Source organism: Rhipicephalus microplus, chromosome X, assembly GCF_043290135.1.
Source record: "Rhipicephalus microplus isolate Deutch F79 chromosome X, USDA_Rmic, whole genome shotgun sequence".
NCBI lineage: Eukaryota > Metazoa > Arthropoda > Arachnida > Ixodida > Ixodidae > Rhipicephalus > Rhipicephalus microplus.
The window spans coordinates 342235718-342261415 of NC_134710.1; the positions used below are offsets into that span (position 1 = coordinate 342235718).

The 25698-nt window shown below is 44.6% G+C and overlaps 1 protein-coding gene and 1 non-coding gene across 4 annotated transcripts in view; both read left to right on the forward strand.

Moving 5' to 3' along the window:
• Nucleotides 1-25276, forward strand: part of SLO2 (slowpoke 2) — a 630174-nt gene extending 604898 nt beyond the window's left edge. For all 3 annotated transcript variants that reach the window (XM_075879797.1, XM_075879795.1, XM_075879796.1), the window contains exons 25-28: nucleotides 4856-4973; nucleotides 5557-5641; nucleotides 8849-9074; nucleotides 18491-25276. In XM_075879797.1, coding sequence (XP_075735912.1) covers nucleotides 4856-4973; nucleotides 5557-5641; nucleotides 8849-9074; nucleotides 18491-18559 — 498 coding nt within the window. In that variant the 3' untranslated portion in view covers nucleotides 18560-25276. The remainder of the gene's footprint in view (nucleotides 1-4855; nucleotides 4974-5556; nucleotides 5642-8848; nucleotides 9075-18490) is intronic.
• On the forward strand, nucleotides 15800-15872 carry TRNAT-UGU (transfer RNA threonine (anticodon UGU)). Its single transcript has one exon. It is a non-coding gene; the product is annotated as a tRNA-Thr (tRNA).
• Nucleotides 25277-25698: the final 422 nt, after the last annotated feature.

The following is a 25698-nucleotide window of genomic DNA, read 5'->3' on the forward strand; positions in this document are numbered from 1 at the left end:
GAGAGGACAGCGAACTTACCAAGAACAAATGCTATCTATATCGTAACAAAGAAAAAAAAACAGAACTTAGGGTTAACTAGTGAAGAAATAAATTCCCCTACACAGACTATTCCTGGCGTGTACTTACAAGAGCTTAAAGCAAGTCAGAACTTATCACGCAATCGTCATATTACTGAAGAGAAGTGGAAAAACATGCTCGAGAGAGAGAAAAATAGAAATGAGGGAGCCTAACTAGGATGAAAAACATCTGGTTTGGACAAGTATACCTCAGAATTATTTCCGTTTACAAGGGGAGACTAACCTGCGTGTCTAACGCAGGTACTTCTACCTTCCCTTTCATACTGCATGGAATGGCAGAATCAGATTCTGTATGTGCGTCTTGTGTGTGACGTAACTTGGTGCGCTCGTTCGCCTCCGCTGCACGCTCGAGGAACTCTAACGCAGCGCCTCCAGAATACCATTCACTGATTTTTTTTTTTCAGAATATCAAATTAACGATGACGATAGTTATAACGCGAAAACAAAACGACAACACAGAGACAAGAAGGACACGAATTCTTGTCTCTGTGTCGTCGTTTTGTTTTCGCGCTATAACTATCGTCATGCCATACCAACTAGCCCAAGCTGCCACACATCAAATTAACGTTTTCTTCAGTCTCTTCAGGCGCAAGACTATCGACAACATTTGCAGATTAACACGCAGATACGGGGCCAATTTTTTCGTGAATCAAACAGAAACTAACAAGCAGCATTTTATTACCTTTCTTGATGCACGGAAGTTTTTTTATTTAGTGCAGCTAGCTCGATTACTAGTGATTAATTGTAGGTGGTATGTCTGACATTATCGAGATCATTTTGCGAATGCCCTAGTAGTGGTGCATGTACTCTTTTGCATTTACCTTAATTTCTCGGTAAGCGGGGCACTTCTGTTAGATTGTCGTCTTAATAGACGTTGTCATGTATTAAGCTTTCTTTTTGACATAAATTATTATTTGACCTTAATGTCCTTTTAACGTGCACCCAAACCTCGGGACGCGTACCTCAAGCATCTTTGCTTCAATCGAAAATGCGGCCTGCGCGGCGGGGATAGAGTTGTTAATTCTTGGCGTGTTAATCATTGGCTAAATGTCAACTAATGGTGTTTATTCACCTGGTTGAGCCTGCCTCAGTTCAAGATGCGCTAGGAACGACATCAACCGAATCACCACTTGTAAGTGAAACAGCTATAGATAGGCATGCCTCGAGAAACATGGCTGATGCCTCTGTCGTAGGAATCAATACAACATGAAAGTGAAACGTATCCTCACAAAATAGCGGAATATTTATTGGTCATCGATATATGATACCTTGTGCAATACCTATCCATATAGAACTGCTATGAGTGCAGCAACATGGTCGCATCCACTTGACATGATGGAACCGCGTTGACGCTTGTAGCGGACATCTCCATCGCGACGACTGACGCCCATGATTCTGAAAGAACAATTGTGGTAGCTCAAGTTGTTAATACATACCTGGACACACCATATTGTAAATTCCGCGGAGAGGTGACGGTACCAAGCACATACAAAAGTCACAGCTTCACCGCAAGGGCGAAGCCATGAATGCGAAAGCAACATATGGGAATGTCACGCGTGGAACGCCTAAGAGCTCGAAACTTGCAGTGCTCAGCTCAACTGCAAAAGGCGCATGAAAAGAACACACACAGGACCAGCTCTAACTAATAATTTTCGCAGCTCGAAACATGAATCGCACTGCTCAAACGCGAAGAAAAATGCATGAAACAAACGGAGAAGTATACAAAGCACGGGCGCGATCTAACAACGGTCACGCGGTTACTTTTTTGTGTTCGAGCAGCGTGGTCATTTCGCGAACGCGGCCGATGCAGCAAGCGAAGTGACCTTCGTGTGCTCTGCAACTTAACGCAAATTTTGTGGCCAAAGCGAAAGACGCACAGACAACCCCCTCAGAAAAAATTGGCCCCGTATATGCTTGTTTCACTGCAAATGCCGTTGAAAGACAGTAGTCTTGCGTCTGGAGAGAGTGAAGAAAACGTTTATTTGATCTTCTGCGCGAGAAAATTGTTGAATGGTATTCTGGAGACGCTCCGTTAGAGGGCCTCGATGCGGAGGCGAACGAGCGCTTCGAGGCACGACACACGTGAGGCATGAGCGCTATCTGGAGTTGTCTTGGAAAACGAAGCACGTGGCATGTGCGCCCGTCTCGGAGGCGATAAGGTGTAGAATGCGAGGTGACGGGTATAGGTGCCACCACCGTGTCATCTTAGCAAAGCTTTGGAAACACTTGCCTTTTCGTGCATAGCGTTGCATTTGCAGCGCAGTGTGATAAACGCTACGGTCCTTAGAATTACTTATGTATACCTTCTGTAGTATAAAGACACACATACAGAATATTGACGTGTTGTTGTTGTGCCTCAAATGTGCGCAATAATTGCTTTTTAATTGACAATCGCACGAGTATGAACCTTGACACTTGAGTAGTATCGGCTGGCGCTGCGGATGGGGTTAGATTTTGGCCGTTTCGAGTATCGTTTTGGCGGGCAAACAGACAAGTCCACCGACGGACAGATAGACTAAAAGTTTTGCGTCTAAGGTCCCCAAGAAAGACTACTGTTCTTACGTCTTTAATAAGTGCGTGCGCACGGCTGACTTCATTCTGTAGGGTAAAGAACAGCCGAAAGCGCATCATAACGAGCGGGGCAAAAGCCTTTTAGGCGCGCCCTTCACGCGCGTCATGCCATCTCGCTGGTGATTGTGTGATTACGCTTAAGTACTTCCTAGCACTGCGTACGGCCAGTAGTGGTAAATGGTGTATATAAATGGTTGCCATTAATGCGCTGAAAGAGTACATATGCTCTGTGACCGAGTTGTTCAGCGTCGCGCGCTGTGTATCGAAGGGTTCTGGTTTTGATTCTATGCGGCAGAACTTCTCTTCTAGTTGTCTTTTTCTTTGTCATTTGTACGCGTACTTTTTACAAAGTCACATATTTGTGACGAAAACACATCAGTCAAGGTCTTGTACTCTGGCGTCAACTTTACTTTCGGGTTTAAATGATATGCTTTCCGGATCAGATGCATCCGAAGAATGCTACGTTGTAATTGTGCGCTGCTAATGGCAACAGCACATACGCATTAATGGCACTGTATGAACCCATGTCAATGTGCCTAAATACCAACACTTTTTCTCTATATCTTACATACAACTTATGCTTCTCAAAAAACAGTGGTAACGAGGTAGAAAAGGTTGCGAACGCATAAGTAAATTAGTGAATACTGCTTCACGAGCACTTATTGTGTACTTGTGAACTAACCGCAACAAACGGTAGCCTCACTTATAATTGTTCCGCCTGAAGTGAAGGGACGTTACGTGGGGTCATCCTTTGTTCGCCTTCCGCTGTGTTTTGAGAGCGCACATCACATATTCGAAGTATGTGACAGCATAATCGTAGCGCAGTGAGTTTATCTTCGTGATAGGAGCCAGAAATCAATCAGCCCAAGCGTATGCCGCAATGCTACCGGTCAACATTACCGCATCTCTCAAAACATGTAAGGGGCAAAGCAAACTGAATAAGCACCCCCAAGGATAGGTGGTTCTGGTGTGAACAAATGGTTCGCTGCATTCCCATGTGGCACGTGGTGTCCTATGCATGAACAATAAGCGCATGTTATACTCAATACTGTTTACTCCTCATTCCTTCTTTTTTCTCCATGTTCATGCTGCGTTCCCATTCGGTTGTCTTCAATAAATCGTGCAGTAGACTATTTTTATGTGTGCACGTTCTGGTAACCCGTGAATGATGCATGTCTCGTGCACCTATGTCTGTCCACACTTCGATTTCTGTGCCACTTCTCAGTCAAATTTCCTACGTGCCTTTCACAAGTGTTATCTTTCGTATGTCGCCTAATGCATTTCATGATACAGTCACAATGAAGCGCTCTGAAGTATCTCAGTGCGCATGAGACGGAAAAACTGTTTGTCAGAATTATTTAAGTGAATCCTTGACAGAGGGAGAGAAAAGAGATGAGAAAGACAGGAGACTTTATCAAGAGAAAGACAACCAGTTTGCTACTCTGTACCGGCTGAGGGTGTGGGAAGAAATACACTTGAAGATGAAATGTTTGTCCAATAAATAAGCTACGATTTTCTTCGTGCAGCGTCCAGCAGCATAACGTAATGGGCAAATGTTTAGCAAGACATAGCAGCCGACAGCACCGTGCGAGAGTCTTGCCACCGACTTCGAAAGAAGTCCATCACCGAAATTTTGGATTGGTGAACACTCGGAGTGAACCTTCATTAGTCTAAATGTTATGCCCAATAAAATAAATCAGTGTAACAGCCCTATCACGCTGGTTTTAAGCTTTCTTTAGTGATGCCGGTCACTAAGGTTTTTAAAAAGACTGGTACTGTGCTTCAGAACGCACTATCGCGTGCTTTTCAGCGTCACACTCCTTGGTGGCTCATGTGAAAATTAAGAGCCGTATTCAAAAAAATTTTCATTTGCAAGTGCGTTTTCCCATCGGTCAGCCGGCGGCACTAATGACATGTACCGCATCGTGATTGGCTGAACTATCTTCCCGAATATTCTAGTCTATGACGTTTATGCGAGTACGGGCCTATAGGTCACGTTTTTTATTACTAGTCTGCTCGTCTGAATGAGAATTCCTTCTACTGAATAAACTGGACAAATTAGTGCGCAGAATACTCCTTCGTGAAAATTCTTGCTACTGTTGGGAACTTCAGGTGATTTATTAAGCTAAAGTATAACTATATAGCTGGGTATTGTACGTAAGCGCTTTTTTTACTAACAGCACATCTTTTTTATTCGACGGTATAGGTCTCCCTGGACCTCCTAGATGACAAGGCCACGTTCAACGAAAACATCGAGCGCCAGGAGATCGGTACTTTGGTGCGCACACGTATGCAGGATCTGGGCCTGCCCGTACAGGATTATGGTGCGTACATCACTTACGTTTGTTGATCTTTATATGATTTGTGTCTGAGCCCGTGCGTGGATATGAATATACTTCTCAAACCCGTAAATTAGCTCTGTTATGGCTATTGCAGAAGCTAAGCAAATACGCCATTGCCTAATTATTACCTGCGTATAGCGGTAGAGGACTCATGATTTCATACGATACTTTATTTTTAATTTTTGTATTATTGTACTTCACCTTTGGCTTGAACAAACAACGCCGAAGTTATCGCATGGATTGAGCACCCGACACGACGTATGACAGGAAGTGGACAATATCTGACGTGAAAATAATTAGAAAATGGTGCGCCATCAAGGATGTGCCGGGTTGAGCGTTCTCAAGATTAAACAAAAAAAGCTGAAGCATAGTACTTTCTAGCTGCTACGTTTCATTCATGATTGAAAAATATTAACACGCTTTAAAATGATAATATCAAAAAAATACCCACCCCCTTTTCCAAAAATGACACTATTTAATGCATGCGTTGTGCACTCACTCGAGCAAGAGCATTTCTGCCTCTTCGTGACTCTGCCTAAAGACTCTATAAACTTATTCTTTACAGATGAGGTTTCGGACAAGCGGCACAGTTTGTCGTACGTGATAATTAACCCAAACTGTGACCTACCACTCGAAGAAGGAGACATCATGTAAGTAATGCCTCGTTTCTCCACAACTTTGCCCAGCTTGCACGTTATCGATGCTTGTGCCTGGATGCTGCGATATCTGTCATGTGCCTGGGTAAACAAGCCTTCAGCATTTAAGAGCTGTGCGCGACTGCAATGCACATATTTTCTTTATTCCAAAGAGTATTGTGAGCAAGTTTTTGTCACTGGAAATGAAAGAATAGCCAAACTCCTCCCAACGTTGTATGGATCGTTCACATGCATATATCGAAGAAAACTATTTGTTAAGAAGTAATTTTCTCATGAAAAAAAATTGGCATCCACCCGTTTGTAGCAGAAAGCTGAAAGAAAGTATTTACGGATTCAGAAAGTAAAGCTTCTTAGTTCAGGAAACATTCGTCGTGATTCGCGAATCTAACCTGAATCCAAACCCTGTCCGGAGTGATTGGTCTATCAACTGACCTAATCAGGAGGCTAGTAACTGCAGCAGGACAACGAAGTAATAGATAACACGAAGAACGCGTTTGGTAGACGCCCATTTTTTTCGAACGGTCTTCAAGTACATCCCTAAGTGATGTGCTTACGATCTAAAATAAAACGAAGGGTAAACAAATAGCTTGGCTTCAATTTTTTATAAGTTGTTGAAATGTCTTTTTATCAATCCAAAAGTGTACAACAAATATAATTTGCTTTGTGCTGATAATTCTACTTTTTCGTCTTTTATTTTTTTCTCAGTTCATGTCCATTTACCCTGTTAATAAGGCTGTTGATAGGCAGTGCTGAAACTCGCCAAAGTCTACTTTTGTAAGAGCAGGAGCTAATGAAGCTGCCCATCAGTTCTTCTCCCATCCTCTCTCATCTTATTGACGGACAATGAAGGACATATTATCAATATTATTCTCAATACTCCTAAATAATAGATAAAATGATATTCGAACACAAAAACGTGTGATCACACTGCGTGTATGTTGGATGTCAAGAAGGTTTGAACGTGCAATCACATACATACAAGTGCAAATACTTAAAAAAAAACACCTACGTTTCTTCGCATACCAGCTTTTCAGCTACTTGTAAAAGACGCAAGCGTATTTTACCAAGTTGCTGCCGCTGATGAATTAGCGCTTTACTCGATTGGTGATTGTCAGCGTGGAGTATGCCTTTCGAACATTAAAAATGTCCTTTTAAAATCAAAGCTCATCAAATAAATCTGTATTGTCCGCAATTTTACTGGCGAGTCCTTATCGGACTTTTTGTGAATTTATTCGGAAACACCCCTGTTCTACATTACTTTATACTCTACCGATCGCCTATTGACTCAACGGTCAAGAGCGGGCTGCTACACGGGACGTTTCGAAGGCTCTAGAGTCCATAATCTAACTCCTTCAAAACTTTGATAGCCATTGAGGCATGGAAGCAGAAACAGCGCCAACGGGCCCTGTCGTTCAAAGCGTGCCTCGTACATATAATTAGAGAGGAAGAAAACGTGGTTGATTCTTATGTTTAGAAATCGGTATAACACGAAAGTGACAAGTGTCTTCGCAGAGCTAGTTGAGCAGTCATTGTGCATTGTTTCGCCACAAGGGCTAAGTAATGAATGCAGCAGTAACAAACTGCAACGTCACGCGAAACACGGTAAGCAGCTCGAAACTTGCAGCTCACACCTCAAGCAGAAAGCACGCACGAAATAAGCGTGCACAGGACGAGCCCGAACAAATATGACACCTCAACACTTAAAGCACGCTGCTCAAACAGAAAGAAGGGCACACAAAATGAACGCAGAGAAGAACGGTCAATCAGGGACAGAACGAGCTCAAAGAACAGTCACAATACTAAATTCTTCGTGTGCGAGCAGCGCGTTCCTTTCGTAAACGCGGCCGCGGCAGTGAGTGAAGTGATGTTCTGGCTCTCTTTAAATACTGCAATTTCAAAGCAAAGTTGTGGTGGAAGAACACGAGGTACAAAATGCACAAATTCCGAGATAAGCGCTCGTGCGAGTGGTCCACAACGCTAGTCAACATATACACGCCATTCCACCACGCCCTGTGGAGGCTTAGTGGAGGCGCGAACACTGCGACACGCGGAGTCGTTTCATCTAACTACTGATGATGGGAACGCGCTGAAGTTGCCGAGCTCTGAGAACCACCGGTGGTACATGGTAGATATAAATGGCTCGCCGTTCACGTGCTAGAGAGAGGTCGTTCTGTGGTGTAGGGGTTAGTTCCGCACGCTGAGGAGCGCGAAGTCGCTCGTTCTTCACCGCGCTACAAAACTTTACGTTCTCGTTTTTTTTTTTGCAATCTGTTTTGAAATACTTTACAACGTCAGAACCGTGATGAAAATACGTCACGTAGCTGTGTTGGACCGTGGCATAATACATTTTTGTGCTAAAAAAAAGAAATCTAACTAGTATGCTTTGAAAGCAGAGTGAGGGTTGCGAATTAATTACTAGAGCATCTTTTTTTTTCAAGTTGAAATGTGAAAAGTGCACATACTATCGACAACTGCAACTTACTAGTCTTTATTGTGCTTTTTTTGTCGTATATTGCTCGCCACTTTTTCGCTGCTGAACAAGTGAAAGGCTAAATATGCATTCTTAACTATGACTACAAAACTATTGAAATACTGAAACAACATTAACAGACATATTTGATTTTTTAAGCGAACTTGTATCATGTAAACTTAGTCAAATTAATACAAAAATAACAATTTGCAGCGCCACACAATTTTCGCGAGAAACGCCTGAGCCACTCAACGGCCTTTCAAAACGGCCGCGTTCGACTGGATAGCCTTTCAAAGGGGTCCATGTGACCTTTCGAAAAGTCCCGTGTTTCTACGGGCATTCCGTACGCGCCCCAATAAAATCGAATCAAATTCAATTTAGTTCAACATTCGTACAATGTTGAAAACCGTGGACAATGAGCCAACAACGCTTGACGAGATCCATGGCCACAATTTTTGAGACAGGAAGAAAACAACAAATGGCGAACAGCAGCTCAACAGTTGACTATAAAAATTATGTGCTGCAGTCGCACTCAAAACAAAGAAAATACATTATGCATACTGATAAATTGTACTTGCCATTGACGCATAATTAAAATCTCGAAAGCAAGTAAAGCAAAAATAAAAAATAGAAGCTGAACGAAAAAAAAAGGAGAGAACTGTGTACTGTACATGAGTTTTTAAGATGCAAAGGGCAAAACATTTCATTCTTTGCGTTTCCTATTTCTGCAGCTTTCTCATTCGACCGAGCCCCATCTCGGGTAAGCGCATCTTCCTCAAGCACGGCTCAGTGCGCATCAAGACGCCGAGGCCCAGCCGCCGGGAGAACCCGTCGACTCGCGGCCGCTCCAAGCCCTCATTCCGGCTCAACTTCAGCGCATCCAAGTCGGACTCGCTGCCAGTCCAGGAGAACGGTGGCCTCAGTCCACCAAAGCCACCGCAGGATACCGCTGTCGAGGTAGTTGTTCGCTTCTGAGTAGACTTATTTGTTTGGATATTTCTGCGTACATTTACATTTGGTGGAGTCAAAGTATAGGAGATCATTCGTTTTATATATACAAATCGATGTCTTTTGGTGCGTGGGTAAATCCTGGGGTGAATCTCTGAAGATTCTACCCTGAAAGTTCTTGCACCTCTTCGAAAGCTGAAATGTGAGAATTCATGGGGTGGGTTCAACAATGTCGTAATACTACTTAACAAGTCTTCAATTCCGTGTATACTTCGACTATAGCTTTACGATAACCAGGGCCGCTGCTCTAGTAATAAACACGAGCCTTGAGGTAAATCTTAAGCTCCAATGGCGGCGTGAAAACACGCGTGCTTTTATTTACATTCAAGATCCTTGTAAGCAGCGTTGCCAATGCTTTGCGTACAACGGAGGTGCTCTACAGCCCTGGTTAGTTAACGTGTGTGTCACCGGTCTACGCCATCTTCGTCACCTGGAGATAGCATGCTGCGCGTTTGGCCAGGCAAGCACATCCAGCGTCCATTCCGTTTATTTCTTCAAGTGAGAATATTCTCTTTAACGTCTTTAGCGCTGGTCAAACTCACTTTCACGCCGCCTAAAATGCAGCTATCCCTAGTATGTTTGAAAATGACATCTAAAGTGCAGTTATTGCTTATTTGTTTAAAAAAACATCTTTCTGACAGCTTGTTCTTGATGCATACTGAAAAAAAAAAACGAGTGCAAGAAACAGAAGCTCGTGTCGTGCTTACCTTTTGTTCTTAAAACAGCACCGTGAGTTTGGTTCAGATCATGAGCTTTCTTGGTTGCGTAATTTACACTATAAATGACGCACTCGGAAGGTCAGTATTTGCATTAAAAAAACTTATGGGGTGTAAATGCGGGCCGCGGTTTTTCGTCGCTGTGCGGATCATTACGTGTTGACGCGGATCGCTTCCAACATTCCTAGACATCTGAAAGCCCTCAAATGAGGGACCGCCCTCACGCCTGGGATAAATTTTCCCAATAAGGGTCCACGTAGGTGTGCGCAGAATTCCTATTTAAGGATAGTGGGGGGAAGAGGGGGGGGGGGCAAACATTCATGGCAGCACCTCCTCTACTAAGTCAATGTATGGGGCACTCATTGCACCTCTCTCCTTCGGGAGGTGCAATAAGAGGAGGGAAGGGGAGGGGAAGGGAAGGCGGCCGCATCTCTCCTACCGCCCTCCCCCGTGATCACGCCTGAGAGGGTCCACATACTTTGCGCTCCAACTTCTTGTCTAATATTTAAGTACATGTAGGAAGAGCAAGCAGGTAGATGCAAAAAGCACAACGTCAACAAAATTTTGATTGGCGTGTCATGTACCGATAGACAAAGAAGCCTATCTGCTAACTTTTATGCTTAATATACGGGGTACGCATCCTAGCTACTCCTTAAAATAGTTGCTTTTTATAGTCTAACGGATTAAACATTCCTTCATTACCGCTCGCCTGAAGTGAAAGATTACTTAAAACTTCGAGAACCAGCATTGTTTTTCAGCATGAGCTTCAACAAGATCAAAATGTCTTTTTTTAATATGCTATTTGGGAGATATTGGCCATTTTGTACAACACCAGCCACTTTTTTTCCCAGGTAGCACTAATAAGATTATTGAAAAGCTAAGTCATGAAAAAAAAACTGCGTAAAATCGCACCTAGAGACAGCTCGTCGCTCCCTAAAACCATAACAGTGCATATAAGCAGGAAGTCCCATTCCCACATTGACCTTAAAGACGGCACAAAAAAAAAATCCGCAAATGATGATGATAATGATATGTGGGGTATAACGTCCCAAAACCACCATATGATTATGAGAGACGCCGTATAGTGGAATGCTCCGGAAATTTCAACCCCCGGGGGTTCTTTAACGTGCACCCAAATCTGAGCACACGGGCCTACAACATTTCCGCCTCCATCGGAAATGCAGCCGCCGCAGCCGGGATTCGAACCCATCCGCAGACCCCACATACATTGAGATTTGATGCTATGCGAAGCACGCGGATGGAAGGTGACAATGCTGTATTTTTTTTATTGAGTGAAACGTTATGAAATAGGACTAAAATTGTGTACAAATGCACGCACATACACATGATAAACCGCCGCATATGTTTTAAATAACCAGTTGTCTACCGTTGCGTAACAATGCCTACAGCAACATGGATATTATTAACAGAAGAATTGCTAAGTTAATATGAAGCGCTGGTGCTCCCGAGGGTGGGAGCTTTGGACGCTGCTACATAAATCATCTTCAGCGGATGGCACTTAGCTACAATTGACGTTGACCCGACGTGAAGTCTGTATCATATGAGTACGTATGTAATGTTTATACACTTGGGTAGCCAGAGCTGCAATCACAAGTGATGTTTCATGAACATTAGGGTTTACTTGAAAAACGGTGTGGACACCTGGCGTGGCTATGTGGTATATTACTCAATTGCCATGCAAAATGCAGGGGTTTGATTCCTTGTGGGATCCTGACATTTATTCTTTGCATTCATCGGGTCAACGCTGCTGATGTCAGCTTTTTTTAACGATGACGTGTGGAAGTAACCGATGCTTGTTTTCACCGTTCCTGGGTAGATTATAAACGGTCAATCACCTGTGGCAGATACCCGCATACCTATGGCACATGCCCGCGGGCGGGTACGTGCCACATGTCTGGCGGAAAGGGTTTGATGGAGAGTGGGGCGAAGCATACGTCCGTCCATTCGTTCTTGCTTCCGTCCGCCCATACGTCCGTCTCTGTGACCATCCGTGCATCCATCCGCCCGTCCGTTCGTGCGTCTGTTCGTGCGTCCTCACGTCCATCCATGCGTCCGTCCCTGCGTTCGTCCATGCATCCGCCCCTGCGTCCATCCATGCGTCCATCCGTTCACACTTTCTTACGGCTTGCGCTTCGTGTCTGCTTCCCACCTTTAACCTCCTCGAGTTCATGGTATATACTAGCTCACTGTACTCATGGCACGGCGGCCCAACGCTCGCTAAACATTTCTAAAACCAAGGAGGTTACGCCCAGCGAGTATAACCTAGCAACCCTTTTTTGTCAGATAGTGCTCAATGTACATGCCAATGGCTGCTAATGGGGAATGAGAGACAGGAAAATTGGGTTTTTAGTTAATGCGCACGCTGTGTATTTTTATTGTTTAACAACGCACAGAAGAAATCTCCCACTGGCACCACTTTGCAGGTCAAAGCGTGAGATTGGTTACGCACTACGACTACGACGACGGATGAACGGGTGCCGCTTTAAAGAGCTTCGCCCCTAAAAGTGGGGCTGCTCCAGGGAGAAATGCTTTTATCGCACAGCACAATCTCTTCCAGTTAAGCACGCACCACGTGGAATGGTTTACGAGCTGTGTGCTGATGCTTCCCGATAGGGCGTGCGCCAGCTATGCAACAACATCCTTAGAATTAAAGTTCACCGCTGCTACTCGAGTGACACCCCCCCCCTTCCCCCGCGTCTATTCATGCTCATTCAAGACGGGCGGCGTGTTTTATCTCTATTTGAGCATTCGACGGCAGGTCTAATACGCGGTGAGATGCTATCGCGTGCGCCCTCCCAGCGACACAGATATATATATATATATATATATATATATATATATATATATATATATATATATATATATATATATATATATATATGTGTGTGTGTGTGTGTGTGTGTGTGTGTGTGTGTGTGTGTGTGTGTGTGTGTGTGACGCTACGATGAATGAGAGACGTGGCCTGGCTCATACGCCATGTTTATTCTACTCTGCACTTCTTCCTTCTCGACCTCTACTAACCATCACTTGATACGTCACACGATTCCCCCTCCCCCCGAAAGAAGGCATGGATTACGCACAACAAAAAGTAAACAAGGAGAGGTTGAGAAGTCACAAATTTCAAAATGCACAATTGGTTTCATGGCCCCATGGTGTTCCGTAAACTCGCAAAACTTCAGAAAAGAGTGCAGCAGCCCGGTAAATGGGGGAGTTCTGGTGGGCGAGGTTGGCTGTGGCGTTCTGTAGAAGGTAACCGCGTCTTGCAAAACTGCACTGACCATGACGTGACTTGAGCACCTGCGAGGAACGAACAAGGTTCGAAGTCCTTGGAGCATTTTAAGGTCGAATGTCGTAGGCGCAGAATCCTCTGTCGTACGCGCTGTATTCTGTGTCGCGGCTGAGACAGAATTAGCGCTTGCAGCCTGCGTGTACAAGAACTGAAGTTCAAGGAATTATGTCTATGTTTGTGCATTGTGCAAATTATAGCGTTCAGTGTCTTTTGTAGTTTTCTGTGGCGTTGGCTCCGTTGTCGTGAACTAATGGGATGGTGTCTGAATCTTTGCGTGGTAGAACTGGTGACTTCTTGTCTTGTTCGGTGTTTCCTGAGGTTTCGGAGCTGTAATCTTAGGCGCAGTCTTGATATTTTGTGCCAAATGCGTTTCTGGCGTTGATCCCTTATGCAAAGATGCCTGACGTCTTGAATTTGTTTTAAGAGGCCGACTTTGCGTCGTCGTCCTTGTCGGTGTATTCGTTGGAGTGTCTGTGACTCTTGTACTTGCTTTTGCTGGCGTTGCTGATGTTGCTGTGGAACGCATTGAGGTGAAATCCCTTCTTGAACATCGCGCTCGTTTTCTTCAGAAATTGATGTGGGGCCCAGTCGGCAGCTGGTAGTTTGTGGGCTGTTGTCATGCACTTCGGGCAATGATGATAATGCTTCAAAATTGGTAGAAAGTTCTTCAGAAGCTTCTTCTACCTTGTTCACTATAAGAGGCTCTTGCGCATTGCAGCGTGCGACGTTCGATGCGTCGGAGCCTTCAGTGCTTCTTCCACTGTCGAGTGTGTATGGACTGGATGGCGATGCATGAACCCGTGTGGAAGGAGCATGGCTCGACAGGGTATTTTCCCGATGCGCCAGGTCATCTACCATAAATACGGCGTCCTTTCAAGGCAAATGGTGAGCATTAGGAGCGCTTGATGAACCGCGTGATGAAAACCCAGGTGGTGGACCACGTATGCCAGACGAAGAGTGAACGGCATCAGGTGGCTGGGCAACGTCTCGGGTCATATGCTGAAGCGATGACTTTGCAAATGCCGACTTTCGTGCAGAAGGGAGGCGCGCTCGATGGCTGTGTTTTTCCCAAAATACGCGTTGTCATCTGCCACTGAACTCGTGTGCCACTTCGTCTTTTGTGAGAGGTCGAATCTTGTTGTGCGTTCGAATGGTTGAAGACTGCCTGTAAAATTGACGACTGAGTGCAGTTGTCTGCGGATGGTGGGTTACAAGCAAGTCTATAGTCGTCATCGTATTTTTTAAACCAAACGATCATTTCTTGTTTTATCTTTTGCAAAGCCTCATCGTTGTCGAATATGTGGGTGAGGTAAAATTTAAATGCCTCACCGGTGACGTAGTCGCTGAAGTTCGTAACCATTTCTCGTTCCGACCAAGATGCAGCGGTAGCGTGGAACTCGAATAGGTCAAACCAGTCCTGTACAGGTCCATCGTCCGCTGCTCCGGTGTACTTGGGAACGGGAAGGTCGGTTGATGATTCTGTCATGGTGCTGGTCGCTGTGTGCGACTAGGAGATGATTCCGTAGTCGACGTATGGTCAGGGCGTCTTGTGTAGAACTGCGTCGATGATGAGACACTGATGAAGTGGCTGGGAGGTCTTCATCCTGTCGACTCGTTTGACGCTACGATGACTGAGAGACGTGGCCTGGCTCATACGCCATGTTTATTTTACTCTGCACTTCTTCCTTTTTGACCTCTACTAACCATCACTTGATACGTCACATATATATATGTGAGATCTAACAGACAGTAATGTCAAGGAATGTACAGGGGAAGTTATTAGAACCAATGGAATGTAAATAAGAAAGAAAAGTGGGTGAAAAAATAACCAGTCATGAGCAGGAATCGAACCTACGACCTTCGAATAACGCGTTCGATGCTCTAACCACTGAGCTATCACAGCGGCCTTCCCTCCATCCACTTTTTTTGGGGTTTATTTGTGAATTTAGAACTAGGAGTGTCAGTCAGCGCCATCTATAAGCCAAGCGACGAGTGTGAAACACTCTTTTATGCGCATATGTGGCGTCACGTAGCACGTGAACTTATTACGAGTGGGCAGCTGATTAATAGTCCCTCGTATACAACCTAATGACACCAAGCCTGCCACTACGAGACCCTCGTCCATGAATAAGGGAAAGAAGTAAGTGTACCTTATTACGAGCGGGCAGCTGATTAATAGTCCCTCGTATACAACCTAATGACACCAAGTGTGCCAGTACGAGACCCCCGTTCATGAATAAGGGAAATAAATGTATACCTAAGTAGAAATAAGGGAAAGAAGTGTATGCCTAAGTACAAATAAGGGAAAGACGTGTATACCTAAGTACCTAAGTAGAAATAAGGGAAAGAAGTGTATACCTAAGTACAAATAAGGGAAAGACGTGTATACCTAAGTACACTTAGGTATACACTTCTTTCCCTTATTCATGAACGAGGGTCCCGTATTGGCAGACTTGGTGTCATTAGGTTGTATACGAGGGACTATTAATCAGCTGCCAGCTCGTAATAAGTTCACGTGCTACGTGACTCCACATATGCGCATAAAAGAGTGTTTCACACTCGTCGCTTGGGTCATAGATGGCGCTGACTGACACTCCTACTTCTAAATTCACAAATAAACCCCCATAAAAGTGGATGGAGGGAAGGCCGCTGTGATAGCTCAGTGGTTAGAGCCTCGAACGTGTTATTCGAAGGTCGTAGGTTCGATTCCTACTCACGGCTGGTTATTTTTTCACCCACTTTTCTTTCTTCTTATTTACATTCCATTTGTTCTAATGACTTCCCCTATACATTCCTTGGCATTACTGTCTGTTAGATCTCATGAATATTGCGTCAAAACACGAAAAAACTAGCCCTTAGGTATATACTTCTTTCCCTTATATATATATATATATATATATATATATATATATATATATATATATATATATTTGGGGGTAACTCTGGTCACTTGATCAGCATTGAATGCTTAGTAAAAAACCACTGACATGTTTTTGTATTTACCAGAAAGCTCAAAATTGTAGTTAACAGTGATGCGAGACCCGAGAAATCTGCTCTAAAACTAAATTTCTATGCTGCACAACACACCTCTTGGGGCTCCAGAGCTGCTACGAAACAATTTTTGCTGCTCCAAAGCTGCTCCAAAACCGCATTATTTCTCCTCCCAAAGCTACTCCACAAGACTAAAGCCTGCCTTCACCCCTGAACGCCTATGTCATTCTTAAAAAAGAAAAGAAGATAAAATTGAGCCCTGTAACTGTCAGCATTAGAGTGCGACACCTCAACAGTAGCTCGCGAGGGATGGGGGTAAGGAGAGATTAAAAGGATAGGATTAAAAGTATAGAGATAAAGAGGGGGAAGGAGAGAGTGTGGCGTAGAGACAGCGACGCCCAGAAGCAAGGAGAGAAAATAGGACAGATGGACATGGTCGCAGGAGTCCGAGGACGGGGCATCACTCAGCGAGAGCTCTTGTCGGCGGCAGGAGATGGCGTAGGGCGAGCCAGTCGGCCAGAGCTGCGCTGTCGTCGGAAATCGCGGGGACACAACCGGTTGGCACGAAATACAGATAGCGGGTCTCTCACACCTGAATGTGTACACGGTGCTCATAGTCAAATGCGGTTTACAGTCGGAAGCAATGAAGCTACATTTCAATGGATCTGGATGTATTTAACGTGAAAAGGGACTGTCTACATCTCCAAAAACATTATTGTGGTGAAAATAAGAAGATTGTTTGTGACATTAGCAATAATGAGCATGCATTTAAATTATATTTTTAATTTGGCTCTGAGTATCTTGAAACCATGCCCACTAGTGTCACCCAACGGCGATGTGGCTTAGTCTATTGGTAGCAGCAAAAACTTTCGCAAATACAGTTAGTTAGTTGAAAACAAACATGTAACTTGCCTTTGTGGAACAATGGCTAACATACTCGGCTGCTGACCCGAACGTCGCTGGTTTGATCCCGGCCGTGGCGATTGCATTTCGATCGGGGCAAAATGGTAGGGGGCCGTCTATTGTGCAATGTCACTGTTGCTTAAAGAACACCAGATGGTCAAAACTTCCGGAGCCCTCAACTACGGCATCTCTCGTAGTCATATCGTGGTTTTAGGACGTAAAACCCCAGATATTATTATAGAACAAATGTGCATCTTTTGCACTTATGCCAGTTTCCATTCAGTGGGAAAGTAAACTTTACTTTTTTTTTTATCGCGAGTTCAAAGAGGCGCCTGGTGGCGCTGCCGGCGTCGTGTTCGTCTGCCTACATACGGTGGAGAAACGCGAGCCACGTGACGACCGTGCCCAGCGCCGTTAGTGAGAAAAGGGAAAAGATAACCGTCTTTGGAAAACAGTAGCGTGACTGAAACTTTCGTGAAACATCGAGCGTGACATTTCAGTCGCAATGTGCATATCACTGCAGTATTCACCGAGGTTATACATTTATTAAGATATTGCCTTCAGGTTCCGCTTCACTAAGGCCTCCGTGCTGGCTGTCATGTCGCATGTTCAACATGGAACGCCTAAATATAACTGGGAAACAGCAGGAATCTTCTGTTCTCCGGTGAAACATATGTGCGATGTTTGTTTCAGTTACACGTTTGGCATGAGTGGAACCACTACAGTTTGTTTCACAACGCTTGTATAGTTGATCAAGCTACCACAACGCCGACGTGTACAATGGCGTTGCTGAAACAGAAAGTTTCCCGATCGACTGCGATGGTTTGTCAGGCTGACGAAACAAAGCTGGAGAGACTGTGGTAACAATACTTTGACAGTCTTCGGGGTTTAAATGACCACTGTAGTATTTGTTTTATGTTAGGCGATGCCTGAACGAAACCTGCAAAAACTGCATGTGGTTATAGTTTTCGGCTTTCTCCGGCGCCACCAACCAGCGTTGTGGGCCTCCTTACACTAGTGGTAGAAGACCGCTCGCCGATCAGAATATTTAGTTTCAACTATTTTTACTAACTTTCCATAAAAACCGTTAAAGGTTGAACACGTCAAATGGTATATGCTTTGTATTGCGGTATAAAAAAAAAAGGGGGATGAAAGATGGTGGACAGTCTCTTTAAAGATATTCAGAACTCAAGTGACAAATCATCGCAAACCACGTCTGATGGTCTTAAATTTAGATCAAATCATATCTCTCTGCAACCACGTGCTGATATTTTGTGCCGTAATTCACATCGTGTTATGGGCAGTTCCGACGAATTTTTTTTTTTTTTCATATGCTTCTCTGGCTGCTTCTCCTACTGCAGCATTCTTGCTGCAGCTTCCAGTTTGCCGTAATAAGTTTATGCACTTCTACATTTTTTTTCTCTCTCTCTCTCTTTCTTACTCAGCAGTCGGAGTGCAGTGTCCACGTAACGGCCGCGACTCCTTCGTCCACGGGTCAAGGGACGATCGTATGACGCCAGCTGAGGTTCCCTCTGGCATGGAGGGCACGCCACAGGGTCAACTGAAGAGCTTCACCCTACGTCGCAAGACGAAGACTATAGGCATACACTTGCTGCGCGCGCCTCAGCTGAAGTTCAAGCTAAAGGCGTGCGCACAGAACGCTGGGAATCGCATGTCGCACGATTCCCTTCTACAGGTCGCGACGCGCTGTGCGCCAGCCTCCGATCTATAGCGTGCTTGCGTCGCGCGTTTACGTGCGCATGGCCACATATCCAGTAAAACGTAAGCCCCTCATTCCATGAAACACGCGTGGGAAAGGTAACTCATGCTCCCCAAAGGCATCCGATATGATTTTAGCAGATTTTTGAGCTTCGCCAAGCGCGCGGCGGTTCCTTCGCTTGCGCTGTCCCTTCTGAGCCTGACAGCCAGCACAGTTTCAGCGTGGCATCTGGAACCAAGCTTACCAGCCGAACTGAAAACCTCCTGCGGGACACTTTCGTCTCGTGCGCGCATGTTTTCAACAGTCTTCGTTTTGCTTTTGCCGCCGGATAGAGGCGTGTTTTTCTGTTACGCTGAGCGTGGGCCTTGACCAGAGCGCCATATCCAAGCGCCAAATCTGAGCGGCAAGATTACGGTGTGAACTGCTGGCGACGTTATTTCGAGACAGCTGAGTTTCAGTGAGAGCTTTCTTTTTTTTTTCGGTGTAAGGTTTCACAGCCCTTCAAGGCTACTATGAAAGGTATACATTCCCCGCACCACCACCTGACTATCTTTTGTTTTAGCGCTGCGATGTCTCAGCAAACTCGCAGTTTCTACTCCCGCAAGCAAAATACCTATACTGTGGCATCCGTTTCGCAAACCAGCCACCCTGTGAGGCTAGGCGGGATAGGCGATTCATTGAACAAAAGCGCACATTAGGCTACATAAAAGCGTGCTGTAAACATGCACTTGGTGCACTTTCTCTGCTGGTCACGTTTTGCGCCATTGATTAGTCGCCATGTCAGCAAAGGTGACTAGTACGCTGCACGGAATAACGGAATACCTAAGTCAAAGATACACTACTTGCTTCAAAGGTCTGCAGAGAGGTCGCCTACTGCATGTTATGTTTTCTTTTGCGTGACGTTAAGTCACTGTGACCACCATCTTAGCTAACTAGCTAGGGCTTACGTTGAACCTCTTGACTTCAGTCGAAATGAGCGTCGCATTGAAAATGCTCGTGATCTGCAGCCAAAATATGAGTATGGCTTCTCTGACGGTCTCCATAAGTTGCTTAAACGGACCCTGTACTATTTACATTACTATGGACATTAAAAAACGTACATTATTCTTGAGCATTATTGCCATGCCTTGCCCTTGCGTCAAACAGTTCATGTACCATGATCATGACTATACATACAGTATGTGTGTAGCAGCAATGAAACATCCTATGTTATCTTGTGTTCATCAGTACATGTTTCGTTGGATCGGTTTGAACATGAGCACGGCTACAACTTTTCCTGTATATCTCGGAATGGTGCGGTGTTTCATGGTGACAAGCCAGCTTTAGTGATATTTTGTGATGGAATGCGTGTGTGATAGTATATCTTTTTTGTGTATTTTAACCAACAATACTCAGTATTTCGAGCATGCAGGCACAGATACTGCAAGAGGGGAGAGGTGGTAATTACATAAATGAGATAAGGAAGGGGTGGATAGGTGTAAGGAAAAGCTGAATTTGTGTATCACCATTCATTAGTTCACACTGTGCCATGTGGTGGCGCTGGCAACGAGTAAACCATATAGCTGCCACGTTAAGCGCCGCGCGACTGGCAACATGACCCACCCGGCAACCACGTTTAAACCTGCGGCGAATATGCCCGTCTACTTTGACACATTAACCATTTCTGATACTGACCACTTCACTTGTGCTTACTAGTGACGTCGAGCTTTTTGCTTTAATTCTCAAGCCTTGTACATTGTCGCGTTTCTCTGGTAGCGAGCTGTTGTGATCGAGAGATTTACCTCCTCCGTGCAGCATGTTGGAGCCTGCCTGTATACCGAATGCCCTCTGGGAGTTCGGTGGGTCAGTGGGATGAGTAAGTTCATTGTTGCTGATTACACCTCCGTGCTCATGTAGCAAAACCAGGGATGTACGCGATACAAACCACATGTGTGAGATCATTTTCTTTCTGTGACTATATTTGCGATGCACGATTCAATGGCGCCTTTGTGATATGTGACTCATGAGGAAGAAAGCAGAACTAAAGCATGGTGATGTGATTAGCCACTCTGTAAATATTCGCGCTGTTAGAGTAGCGGGTGTATATGAAACGTTACGTTACGCACAGCCTTTGCATCTTTCGATAAAGCATCTCTCAGCCTGCCTTGTGTATAAGTGATACAGTTACTCGGTGCTTGCCGGAGCGAAACGTGTAGTAACAAGTCCGTATTTGTTGTTGCATCTTGTGCTCGCGTTGTGTTTCGGCTCCTTGTTTACATACGTCGTTCGTAACATGTCATCGTAGCTTTAGTAATACTGTGAAAAGAAAAATGAAGAAAAAAATAATATTTGTTTGAAAATTCATCTTTCATGAACAGGACACATGGAACGGCGTTTTTCACTGCTTCATAAACTGTAACGTTCCTCCCTTGTGAATGTATGGTCTTTACTTCACGTAAATGAAATCATTGAGAATGAAGGCATGAAGAAGTTTTGCTGCGTCTTACAACCGAAATTAATTCATTTGTCAGAGGAAAGATTTTACAGCACTTGCACGGCTTCTTTGCAGTAACATAGAAGTGTGCTAATCTATCCGAAATCGGGAGTGATTATTTTGCAGCGCTGCAAAGATCATACACATATATTGACCAACTTTAGTGAGCACCAAACGCCCACCAGTTTCCCATCTCTGGCATCTACAGCAGCAGAATTAATACTTACGATGAGGTTTCCAAATGGTTACAGTTCTTTTTTTTTTTTTTGCCTCGTCCGAGTAATGCCTTCATACATGATGCTGTTTTCACAATGTGACTCTACGCCGATCCCTTACTGTCAAGACGAGTATGAAGCAACTTTGTCACGTTCGAGAAAATACAGTCTGGGTGGTCTGCCCATTATTTCATTCCCCGTAATCACACTTCCATATTAAAGTACAATACTCCATGAGAGAACTTCTCATAGTTCAACGTCATACAGTAGACGGCGCCAAAGGGCTTGTACCTGGCCCTGCGAATATCACTTCTATTCAAGCTCAGATAACTTGCCGAAGGTGTCCTTCGTATTCAACAAAGCGAACCGCACTATTTTTAGCGTAGGCAATATCTGCCACTGTAGTGTGAAACAGTTTTAAAAATTTTACATGCATTCGTTGCTTTGGTTAGGAAAAGCAGCACCTTTTAGTCACCGGGGTACGTGCCGGCAAAGCTTTCCTTCAGAGTCTAGTCCCTTTTTTTCCTTTCTTTTCACTCGAAAAAGAACTGTCACACGTGCGGCACGAACTGTCACACGGTCGTGTTGACAGTTATTCATTTCACTACCCCAGAGCGAAAGTGGAGCAGTTTTAGCATCCGAACAAAGCACCTATGGTTGTCCAATGTGCGCCGATTTTTTTACACAACTGTACACGCGTGACAATTTTCAGGAACTCTCTTATTTTATCACATCGGAACGCGAAGACGGCCCTGCCTGCACTTAGCGCGTACTTGATATCTCACCTTTTTCACCCTTCGACTCTTTCCTTACTGTGTCAAGAACCCGCGTCGCCATTTTGCCCTTCACCTACGCTGCGTCAAGCGACTCCGCACGAAACAGTTTTCCTCCTTCCCGTGTTCTTTACGTGTGTCCCATTCTAAGACGTTCTTCAAGACTACGGTACGGTACGCATCTGTAGACGATAGTCAGAAAAAAGCTGAATGTGTTTACTTTACCCGCGTGTTCATTCCAGCCACACACAAAAAAAAATCTTTATTCCTTCCCTCTGGCTTCTCTGTGACCCATCGCTTTTTTCTTACAGACATAGTTTCTTTCATTTATGTAAGAATACGTATGGAAGAATACGTGCATTTGTTACGAGTTATATCTCTAAGATCTCACGTATATATTATGGACACACCCGTATACTGCCACAGATTTTTTTTGCCATTTATCCTTTGTGCTGTTCAAATCCTACTCTGTCATAACATCCGTAGAACACTGCGTTGAGATGAGTAACTAATTCCTCAAACGACATTAGTTACATGTGAGAAGGTGACGCGTGTTGGAAATGGAGTGCATGGCAAATGCATTACTAAACGCTCAGGTTTTAAAGGTTTACATATGGCTCGTCATAGCTAGACTAGACGTAACAGCGGTAGCGAATTACGTTGCGAAAACGATCTCTCGCTCTCTCTTTGACGTGCGTGCGCTGTCTTAGTGATCGGTGCCTCATTGGCTTTGTTTGCCGGCGTCCTTTCGCGCATGACACGTTCGCAAAAGGTTAGAACATTGTAATCTTGGCTTCGACGCTTCACTTTACACCACCCGTGACGCCGAATTCACAATCTCGGTATTTTAGTATTCTGGACACTCTATTCAAAACCCCCAACGCACACTTTTCAAGTACGGGCCGAAAGACATATTTCTTTGAATTTTTTGTGCCTTCTGTTTGACGGCCGGGCTAGGAATATTGGGAAGAGCTATATTTCGCGAAGCGTTTTTCTTTTTATACTTGCATACTGAATGGAGTTGGTACTTCACAATGAAATGTAATTTCACCTTAGTTTCTCCGACCCTTCGTATAGACTGACGTGAACACAAACCGAATGTTGTAAGGCATCGGCATAATAATGTGTCATTTGGATGGAGTCTTTAATGTGGCACTGCGGGCAGACAAGGTACGTGGACGAGTATGGTGCTCATGTTGTTTCTAGTGAATTTTAACCTGGTCGGACGTTGCTAAGTACCGTCTAGCATAAATCAACTTAGTATGCCAGACACGAGCAAGTACAGAGCTAGTAGGTTTAAGGTGGTGTTTGATATTAGTGAAACGCATTTCGTACACCCGTCAAACCATTTTTATGCCCTATCACATCTTGACAAGTTTTCATTCATCCCGTTCCGCTGATGTAGTTAAGAGATTATTTTCCACATCCCGATGTTCTAGCTCGGATTTGTAACTGCAGTTCGCATGGTCAATAACGAAACGCACACCCTAAATTATAATCTAGTAGACTGCAGAGCCACAAAACATTCAATGTTTAAGAGTAGGCGAGGACTGATGCCAGTCACGTGAGGTTTTTTTGTTTTGTTTTGTTTTTTTACAAAGCGCAGCTATATGGGAGGTAATTTCAATGGGTGACCCCGTGATTGTGACGCAGAAGATTTGAAACCACACGATATAGACGTCCAGTGATAGTGGTCCCCGATAGAGTATCTCGACTCTCCAACACACTATCAAAACACTGCGGAAATTTGTTCCGAAAAAAAAAACCGTGTCACAAGGACACTCCTGGTCATTCGCGGAAGTTTGTACTTAAGAAAAAAATGCGTATTTATTATGCTCTGTTTCCGCTATACCACAAAGGAACCACTCTTCCCGGTATACTCGCTGCCGTGTTTCTGTTAGATTAAGCAGCAGGGTGCTCTAATCAACAATTGTGTGTAGTGGAATATCGGGACTCGTCCTCTCGCTCATTGATTGGTTACATCAATGATCTACGTTCGTGGATGTAGAAGATTGTGATATTTCAGGGGGATCTCGGTTCATATTCATCGCCGTCAATGTTTCCGCCTGGTCCACTTACCCCGTGTTTTGTTTGTGTCAAAATAGCCGATATTAGGACAAGTTGGTAATTTTCACCTCAGGGGCGGCAACATGCACAAGCGGGCGCAAGCGAAATAGTACGGGACGGCGACTCAATCCTTTCGTTTTCACGCCACGTTGTCTTTGTTTCAGCATCCCCTCAACTCTGATCTCACACGTTGTCGAGTGTACATGAACTTATTATAGCTACCTTCATGCGCAACAATGCTGCGTATTTCATTTAACATTCCTTGTGGCTGAAAAGTGTGTATGCACTGCGACCAGGAAAGTGTCTGCGCCATTTTAGTATCGCAGTTTCTGATTAGCACTCTGCAAGTTGTTCTGCTATACCTGCACCATGGTAACAGGCATATGCTTGTCAGCTTGCGGGTATACTTGCGGTGGTGGTGGACAGACGAAGAGGTATTAAGCAAAAACAGTGAGCTGAAAGGAACACCTTCATGGAAGCTGCCATTCGTGGTGCTCGCAGCATTTTGTATCCCTTTGCAGGGCGTCGCACTTTTGCGCATGAATGAAACTGGTTTGTTCGTTAACCGTATATGGAAGATTAGTATATAATCATAGTATCATACAATGATTTCGACCCTGAGTGTGGTCAAACCGTCAACGGACCAGACGTTTCGGATCGTGAATGTTCTGAGACAAAAGAGTTACAAATGTGATTCGCCTCCTGTTGAACGCTCGTTGCCCTGAGCTTGGTGTGTGCGTTCGAGTGCAGTACACGTGGCATGCGCATATTCCTCTACTCGACAAGTCTGCTTATCGACGGCAGGCCCGGCGTTTTGTGCGCTGCATTTTTTCACACCAACCATGTGTCGACCTTTGCCTTGTGCTACCTAAATGACTATTTTTGGCCACCCTCCGATAGAGTGAGACTAAAAGATTATCATATCATGTACTGACTATGTATCATGTTTCCATGTGTAAAATAAAAACATTTTGATACACCTACTTTTGAGTGCATCTTACTGAAGTCTCGGCTGAGTGGCGTTATCCGCACAGGTTCTGCCCGCCTGCGTATTGAATTTGAAATTACAGAAAATAAAAAAAGAAAGTTGTAGTGACTTTCTTCATTATTCGCCATAACCCCATCCTCCCTTTGTTACAGCGGCAACGTCCAGGGGATTGTCAGCCGCGATGGTGCAGCACTTATGGTGCTCGCCTGCTGACTCGAAGGTCGCAGTTCGATCCCGGCTGCGGCGGTCGAGTTTCGATGGAGGCGAAGCTCTAGAGGCCCGTGTATACATGCACGCTAAAGAACACCAGATGACCAAAACTTCTGGAGCGCTTCACTACGGCGTCCCTCATAATGATATTATATTGATAATGCTTTGAGGTGTAAAACCCGAAGTGATAATATCGACGTCCAGAGG